Source organism: Antechinus flavipes, chromosome 2 (genome assembly GCF_016432865.1).
Source record: "Antechinus flavipes isolate AdamAnt ecotype Samford, QLD, Australia chromosome 2, AdamAnt_v2, whole genome shotgun sequence".
Taxonomy (NCBI): domain Eukaryota; kingdom Metazoa; phylum Chordata; class Mammalia; order Dasyuromorphia; family Dasyuridae; genus Antechinus; species Antechinus flavipes.
In genome coordinates, this window is record NC_067399.1 from 231,530,566 (window position 1) to 231,539,926 (window position 9,361).

The 9,361-nt window shown below is 42.0% G+C and overlaps 1 protein-coding gene across 1 annotated transcript; it reads left to right on the forward strand.

The window, feature by feature from the left end:
- Positions 1 to 207: 207 nt before the first annotated feature.
- LOC127548854 (antileukoproteinase-like) lies at positions 208 to 6,395 on the forward strand. Its single transcript, XM_051976487.1, has 5 exons — positions 208 to 326; positions 1,433 to 1,591; positions 4,354 to 4,500; positions 5,050 to 5,196; positions 5,956 to 6,395. Exons 1-5 carry the CDS (start codon positions 239 to 241, stop codon positions 5,958 to 5,960), a joined length of 546 nt encoding a protein of 181 aa, XP_051832447.1. The 5' UTR covers positions 208 to 238; the 3' UTR covers positions 5,961 to 6,395.
- Positions 6,396 to 9,361: the final 2,966 nt, after the last annotated feature.

Here is a 9,361-nt window from a genome sequence, read left to right on the forward strand (position 1 = left end):
TTCTACACGCCTATTTCCCACTAAGCCCAACCTTTCTCTCTAGATCACCCCTGAGGAAAGGGAGGATGGTTACCAGCGTTTTGAGAAGTCTACAAAATTTGATTCAGGTCCAAACTTTCTGCTTGGCCTGAGTCCAAAAGAATCAATTACGAAGGCAGTTCTCTGGAACCCCACCCATTGATTTAGCTATAAGTGCCAGGTCCTCAAACCAGCTACTTCATTGGCCCCAATCATCACCATGAAGTCTGGAAGCCTCTTCTTCTTCATGGCATTCCTTGCCATTGGGTTCCTAACAGTTTCTGGGACCCGAAACGCTGCTAAAGGAGGTAAGGTCAGGTCCAGGGTTAGTCTGCAAGATGGGAGATAAGGGACTCCTGCCTTCCTGAGACTGAGCATCCTAGGACAGAAAGATCTGTCCCTCTCGATGTAGTGGACAGAGACAGGAAATTCCAATGTTTCTGCTTTCCCCAACTGAATAACAATTTTCTTACTCACATTCCCCCAACTCCTAATCAGAGATGCTATTTGAGAAGTTTCTAAGGGTCCAGAATTCAAAAACTTTATTGCCATTTTCTGTGTGCCTGAATCTCACTCTGACCCCTTGTCTTTTCTTTCCCCTTTGTTTCAATCATATTATTTCTGTTTCTTTCTCTTTTTCTTATTTTCTAGCTCATTCTCTCTTTTTATCATTCTCTCTCTCTGTGTCTTAACCTCTTATTTCATCCTTTGTCAATGACTCTTTCTCTGTACCCGAGATTTTTTTGCCATTGTCATTCTGGTTCTTCCTCTTTTTGGGAGAATGGAGAATTCTTTGTTCTTTGAATTGAGAAATATGCATTAAAGTCTTTGGTTCTTCCACATATGCAGGTAAGTTACTGACCTCTATAAGTCCGTTTTCTTAAGTACAAAATAGGATAATAATGCTTGATGATGTTTTTAGCAGCTATCTAACAGGATAGTTGTGGGAAAAGCTGCGCATAAACTTTGTAGTTTATAGGAATGAGTACTATCACATTACTTCTTTCTCTATTTTCTGTGATACCTCTTTGTATCTGCAGCTTTTGCTGCTCTTTGGAAATTCTGACTAAAATAGTGACCTCTCCACATTCAGGGTTAGTGAGCTGTTTCGTGCTCAGTTTCCCCTCACAGTCCCAATCCACACTCCTGCCTCAGCTTATAATCCAGAGTCTTCTCTCAGCACAAAGGATCACAAAAATGAGAGATGGGAGGAATCTTAGAGAACATTTGGCTCTAAATTTCTCATTTACAGAAGAGGAAAGAAAAGGTCAGAGTGGGGAAGCTATTGGCTTCAGTCACAGAATAGTAGTAGATAAGTCTAGATTCTATGTAAGTGTCCTCTCTCCCCTTGTAAGAGTCTGGCCTCTCCATCCATGGATATAGATGGGGGTCAGGCCTAGGCTTCCTTCTCCAGGTAAAGTGAAATCAGGGAGCTGCCCCCTAGACAATGTCCGCTGTTTTAAAGAAGATCCTGCAGAGTGCAACAATGATGAGCTGTGCCCTCGAGAACAGAAATGCTGTTATTACCATTGTGGTTTCAAGTGTGTGAATCCTCGTGAAACAGAGGATCCAGGTGAGGAAGTTCTGATGCTGGGGTGGGGAAGGAAGGAAAGCTACAAGTCTCTGGAGCTAAAGAGATCTCTTCTGGGTAGGGATGGTCTAGCCAAAGCTCATGGAACTTTCAATGAAGCAGCAACCAGGGAGCGAATGCACAGTCTTACAGTTACAGACTGAAAAATAATGAGAGACCAACCCCTAAGAAGAGCTTCAATCCCAGAGGCTGCTTGGGATCAGAAGCAAGAGATAAGATTTCCCCCCAGAAAGGGGGCAGGGGTGTATTATGATAAACCCTAGACATAGACTGTGTTGGGCTCCAGATGTTAGCTATGTCAGGTCTCCTGAGACCACAGAGATTTGCTGTTGTTGTATTGGGAGGGAAGAGGTGAGAGTTTTGGGGATTAATTCTCAGGACCCAGAGATGGATATTCTCTGGTCAGTGCATCAAGCATCATGGGAGTTTGGCACCTCAGGTGGAGCCTGGATTTGAAAGGAAATGCTGTGGTGATTGCTCAAGGTTACCAAACTGGCCTAGGCTGTTAGGGAGGAGCACTGAGGTCATCACTGTGATTTGTCTATGTCTTTGTACTGCCCTTACCACCTTACCAGGTGCAGAAAAAATTCTCTCTGTCTCTCTGTCTCTCTCTCTCTCTCTCTGTCTGTCTGTCTCTGTCTCTCTCTTTTTCTCTGTCTCTCTGTCTCTCTGTCTCTCTCTGCCTCTCTCTTTGTCTCTCTTTCTCTGTATGTGTCTCTCCCTGTCTCTGTCTCTCTCATCATCTATCTCTTATCTCTCTGTCTCTCCTTTGTCTCTCACACTTTCTTAGCATATTAATGTCTCATTGTCCATCTTTTGTCTCTCTTCTAGTCAATCCGTGTTCCTGACTGGGAGCACTGGCCCATCCTCCTAAGTAGTGACTCTATGCTATTCAAGGTCAGATTGGGCTCAGTCCTTCTTCTACCACGACCTCTCCCTTCCTGGCCCCTCTTTTCTACCCTAAGGATCATAGGGACTTAGAGTTGATCTGAATCTTAGACAACATCTGGTCAACCCTGTTACAACCAAAGAAACAGAATTGGAAAGTAACTTAGCCAAAATTCACAGTACTAATTATGGAGATAAGCCTGGATTATTGTTGACAGCTCCCTATATGAGAGCTCTTTCATTGGTCTTAGGAGTCTAGACTCTCTCTCCATAGGAGCTTGATATGTCCTCGTCCCTTTGGCTTTTCTCTCCAGGTACCAACAAAGCGGGGATCCATCCCATATCTCTTTTCTGTTGTCTTCTTGCTAAAGTTAACCAGTGCCACCCACAGTGCTGGGCAGTGCCCAGAGAGGCAGAAATGTTATTATTATGGATCCAGGTATATGAGCCCTGAAGAGACTAAGGAGAGAAATAAAGGACTCTTGGCCAGGGCAAGAATGGGCAGAGAGAAAAAAAGGCCATGGATTCCAGAGGGTGATGTTGAAGGGACCAGAGAAGGGAAAGACAGATTAGCCTCAAAGAGAGGGAGTAGAGGGGGCAGGGGAGACCTCTGGGACTGAGAAGATGAAGGGGAAGAAAGACAGACAGCATTAGGGATGGAAAAAGAGGTCAAAAGTATTGGGGAGTGAGGTTAAGGGACTGAGAAAACCAAGAAGGGAAAGACCCAACAGATTCAAGGGCATGAGCCATGGTCAACCAATCAAATTGACTGATAAGCTAGTCTACTACAGGTGAGGTTTTATATTAAGAGTGGTAAGAAAAGAGAGAAAGGTGAAACTGTACCTGACCTCAAGAAATTCATGGTGGGAGAGACAACAATTAAACTTGAAAGTATGTACAAAGTATATCCAAAATGGATGTAAGAAAATTTGGGCAGAGTTACATTAGGGTGTGGATGGTCAGAGAAGGCTTCATGTAGAAGGTGCCACTTGAGCCACATTTTATTGGAAATCTACAATTTCAAAAGGTGAGTATGAATAGAAGGCACAAATCTTGGGGAAATTTGTATTTGTGCTGGACCATGTGTTATGTGTATGGACTTTGGCATCAGCCCACTCAGCTAGATCCCGAAGACTAAAAGAGAAGAAGACTGAAAATGTAGGAAAGGGCTAGATTGTGGGCAACATTTAAATATTCAAGTGAAAGTGTTTATACAAGGTCTTAGAGGCAATAAAGAACCACTGGACTTTACTGAGAGAGAGATGGAATGATGTGCTCAGACCTTGTATCTTTAGGGAAAATACTCTGGTACCCAAGTCTACTTGGGATAGGGATGGAAGCCAGGGATTCTGTCCCAAAATGGTGGGAACTAGGGCAAGTTGCCAGAGGGACAGGGGCAGTGCTAGAAGACTGGATTTTAAAATTTTCATTATGAGTGTTGTTGTTCAGTTATTTTCATATCCAGGTCTTCATGACCCTATTTGGGATTTTCTTGGCAAAGATACTGGAGTATTTTTCCATCTCCTTCTAGAGCTCATTTTACAGATGAGGAAACTAAAGCAAACCAGATTAAGTGACTTACCCAGGGTCACATTCCTAGTTTCTGAGGCCAGATTTGAATTAAGACTTCCTGATTCCAGTTATCCATCCACTAAGCTAAAACTAGGACTTGAATTATAGTTTCATTGATTATCTAGACTTAAGAAAGTAATGGAGAAAATGTGAATAATGCAGATTATACTTAAAAGTATGTCCAGTATATACCCCCCCACTCCCAAGTCTATTGTTAAACATTCACCAACATACCCCTATCTCTGGGAAAGCCTCTTTTAACTTGGTCAGTTTTCTCTCTCCAGCTGTATCAAAACCAGGCAAATGTCCAACTGTCCATATACGATGCACGATGATAAACCCCCCAAATGCCTGTGAGAATGATGGGGAGTGCAAAGGTCGTCTGAAGTGCTGTACAGGAGCGTGTGGGAAAACCTGCATGGCCCCAGAAGGTATGGAATCTAAGTGACCTCAGCACCCCTCCAAACTTCCAACATTCAGGAAGGGGCAAGTTGCTAGAGGGACAGGGGCAGTGCTAGAGTCAACTTGAAGACTAGATTTTAAAAATTTTCATTATGAGTGTTGTTGTTCAGTTATTTTCATATCCAGGTCTTCATGACCCTATTTGGGATTTTCTTGACAAAGATACTGGAGTATTTTTCCATCTCCTTCTAGAGCTCATTTTACAGATGAGGAAACTAAAGCAAACCAGATTAAGTGACTTACCCAGGGTCACATTCCTAGTGTCTGAGGCCAGATTTAAATCAGGACTTCCTGATTCTAGTTCTCCATCCACTAAGCCAAAACTAGGACTTGAATTATAGTTTCATTGATTATCTAGACTTAAGAAAGTAATGGAGAAAATGTGAATAATGCAGATTATACTTAAAAGTGTGTCCAGTATATACCCTCCCCACTCCTAAGTCTGTTGTTAAACATTCACCAACACACCCCTATTTCTGGGAAAGCCTTTTTTAACTTGGTCAGCTTTCTCTCTCCAGCTGTATCAAAACCAGGCAAATGTCCAGCTGTCCGTGGACAATGCATGATGGAAAACCCCCCAAACGCCTGTGAGAATGATGGGGAATGCAAAGGTCGTCTGAAGTGCTGTACAGGAATGTGTGGGAAAATCTGCATGGCCCCAAAAGGTATGGAATTTAAGTGACCTCAGCACCCCTCCAAACTCCCAACATTCAGCTGCTCTCCCAATCCTATATCCATTATCACGCATACCTAATCCCTTTCTCCCCTTCAGGGAGTCTCTGTCCAGATCTCCTTTGACCTCATTTTGATGGCAAGGAGCTCTTCTCCTGATCCTTCCATGAATGACTCTATAACGGGGCCTTTGTCCCAAGCCAATCCAAGATAAATTCAGACTCTGTGGGCACACTAAATCTCTAGGAGATATTCTTCCTCCATTTAATTTTATGGTGTCCAGGAGACAAGTAGAAAGAGCACTTAACTTGGAGAAGAAAACCAGAATCATTCCTCAGCTAAATCATTCATTGACCTAGTTTGTTAAATAGAGGGAAAGAATGAATGTAAAAGTGTGTGTGTGTGTGTGTGTGTGTGTGTGCGCGTGTGTATGTGTGTGAAAGATTTCTTCAATTGGAATTTCATGAGGTCTGTCAGTATTTGCAGCCACTGATCCAAAGTCCCTGAAAGAAGTAAGTCTTTTATAATAATTTATAATTTTATAATTAACTCTCCTCACCATATCTAGGCACAATTTCATACCTTTCCCCAATGTCCTTAACTGTGAGGATTCCTTGTTTCAGAACAACCTGTCCCTCTTTTCCCTTTCTCCCTTGAGTAGACAGGCTAAGAACCCAAGAAATCAGGCTGAGCTTTTGGAAGGTGGGGGTAATAATTTAGAACTATGTATCAGTCTGATTTTTTCTCCTTAGATTGATTTCTACTTCAAGCTGAGGTGGTTGGACTCATATATCTGGATCCCAAGATGGCAACACTAACTCACTCTTGGCCCCTGTAACTCCAAGAAGTGGGGTTATCTGTGGGAGAGCATCTCCCATGGATCAGAACAATCACCAAGAACTGGATGTTGGAGGGTCTTTTCTTCTTCTCTGTGTTACTACATGAAAAATGCTCCAGGCTTAGTTGAAGGCCTGGTTATATCTATTCTTACAATCCAACTTGATATAGGAATTTATATGTAGTAGGGACTGACTGAATCTCTGTTGTTGTAACCTTTATCATAATCCTTAATGCAAAATAAAAAAAAAAAACTGATCTACATGAGGAGGGATAGAAATGTTTTATGTTTGACAAAATGCAAAGTCTTTGATGTCAACCTTTGTTTCCTTCTGTCTTTGTTTCTCCAGCCCAGCAAAATCTCTAGCATGTTGTATATGTATAGTATTACTTGATAACTGGTTAATTGACTGGAATCTATATAGGAACAAAATAATTCTAGAATTCATGGCTTCTGTGGTTCATGGACTTTAAGCTTGAAGAATTGGGAAGGGAGAAGTCACCCAGAGAATAATCCATTTCCAGCTGAGTCAGAGCAGTATTCAAGGATTCAGTCTCTGACTGCTTCTTTAGGAAAAGAGGATTATTAGAAAGGATAGAGTAGAAGCAATTATTTCATATCCTATATTTCACTTCTTCAATCACGTCCTTAGGGTTGTAAGAGCTAATTAAGGATACGAGTTTTATCTAGGAATCATTTTACTTAGAACCAAAATGGTTTGGAAGTTGGAGTGAAGGTGAGGAATGAGAAAATATCTTATTAAGTTAACACAGTCATAGGGAGACAAAAGCCTGGGGCAGGAAGAGAACTGAATCATTAATTTGTGCATTGTCCAGGAAGAATGAGACCCAATATATTTTGGTGAAAGCCTCTGATACCAAGCCTTATTATCATTAAAGAAAGAAACTTCAAGTATAACACCAGGTGATCCTCTCTCTCTTTCTCTCTGTCTCTCTCCCTATCTCTGTGTGTCTCTCTCTGTCTCTGTCTCTCTGTCTGTCTCTCTATATGTCTGCCTATCTCTATGTCTCTGTCTGTCTGTCTCTGTGTGTGTGTCTCTCTTTCTCTTTCTCTCTTTGTCTCTCTTAAACATCACACAATACTCTAGACCAGGGGTCCTCAAACTATGGCCCGCGGTGAGATGCAGCAGCTGAGGACGTTTATCCCCCTCACCCAGGGCTATGAAGTTTCTTTATTTAAAGGCCCACAAAACAAAGTTTTTGTTTTTACTATAGTCCGGCCCTCCAACAGTCTGAGGGACAGTGAACTGGCCCCCTATTTAAAAAGTTTGAGGACCCCTGGCTAGTCCAAAGTCATCCACAGCCACTGCTGCCAGTGACCTGACATGAACAACTCACATTTTTTTCTGGAACTTTAGGGCTTACAAAACACTTTCCTTATCACAATCTTATAAGACAGTTATTATGAATATTTGTCCTATTTTGTGTAGCCCTGTCCAGTCCTTCCCACTCCATATCTACTCTTTAACTCAACAATGAGAGATTTGCAGGTTGGGCTCTCTAAAGAGAGAACTATCCTCCTAGGTTTTGAAAGGGGGATTCTGTGGATCTACAATCCTCAAACTAAGGTTTGGCAATTCCTACTAGTAAACTTATCTTTAATAATTAGCCAGTAAACCCAATGTGGGTGGCTAGATGGTGCAAGCAGACAGAATTCAGGGACTGAAATCAAAAGACTTATCTTTCTGAATTCAAATCTTATGAGCTATGTGATCCTGGGCAAGTCACTTTACCCTGTTCGTCTCCATTTCCTCATCTGTAAAATGAGGTGGACAAGGAAACAGCAAACCACTTAAGTGTCTTTGCCAAGAAAACCCCAAATGGGGTCATAAAAAGTTGGACACGTCTAGGAAATGAGTAAACAACAAGAAGACCCAAGTAGTTCAAAACAGAATTACTTACCAAAAACGGCATAGTTGGAACAGTAGCTGCAAAACATCTCCCCCATCCACACACCTGGGATGCACTCCCCACCATCATCCCCACCCTTTACCCCTGCAAGTGTACACAGCATCCGTGGGGCAAAGCACACACTTACATAGCGAGACATAGAGCTAAGAAATACAGTTGGCCAAGGCAATCCATGCCTCTAATACTGTAGAGTTTACAATCCTTTATCTTCTCATGTTCTTATACTGTTCTTTGCTGAATACACTCTCTCCTGGATTAGTCACTCAGATGAGTTTCCTAGGTCTGCCCCTCTATGAAAGTCAGCTGCCAATTGCTGTGTTTAATTCTTCCTTGAGTCCATGATTGGCAGTCTTCCATGCAGGCAGGGATCATGGTCTTTGAAACTGTTTTCTTACAAGAATGCTACTTTTCTTGTCTGTCTAGAGAGTTGTCTATGTCTGCTCCCAGCTGGATACATTGAATCCTACTGAGTGAGCAACTCCCAAAACAGAAAAGTTGTAGCTTTTAGAATGGAGAAGAGAGAACTCTCTTTCCAGGTGCCCCTTGGGACAGATACACCCTGCCTTAAAATGCTCAGCTATCTGCATCTGACTTGGGGATTGACAAATTTTGTTTTTTAAAAATCCTTCAGGTGGTATGGCCAGCTGGCCAATGCCAAGTTCCCCTTCTAATTCAATCAGATCTCTTAGTCATATTTTGTAAAAGGATAACCAGGTATCTATGCATTTTCTTCACATTAACACCTTGTTATCCCTCTTATTTGCCCCTTACTTTCTGTGAGTATATCAACTGAATTAAGAGATGGAGGGTGGGAAATTGCTTCATAGTTAAAAATGCAGCATTCTAGACTAACACTCATAAAGAGGAGATTGATGCTCAAAGAAATAATATGATTTACCTAAAGTCACACAACTGAGAGAAAGGTAAAACTTGAAGCCAGGTCCTTTGACTTTTGATCTAGAGTTCTTTTCCATTACACTATGTTGTTTTCATAATCCTGGCTCTTCCTTCTCTGTTCCTTCCTCAGGACTATCTTGGGAAGTGAGCCCTTTCTTTTCTTCAACTATTCATATAATCCTCTCTCAAGAGCAAAGTTTCTGGGGTTCAAGGGCCTCAAAATGGAGAGGCTATGCCGAACTGGCACCCAGTTCTAATAAGGCAAGAAAGTATTATGTTGGTGACTCCTGCCCAGTAGATTTTTTTTTAACCTTGCATTAGGAACAATAGGTCCTAACCCCCTAGGAAATTCTCCTGGCTGGGCCTTTTGATTGACCTAGAAATAAGAGATACTGATGGACTCAGCCCTAGCAGGATGTTTCAAAGGAAGCATTCCTCCAGGATATAAAATTCACATGGAATCCTAGTGCTAGCTCTGACATTTCCTAGTCT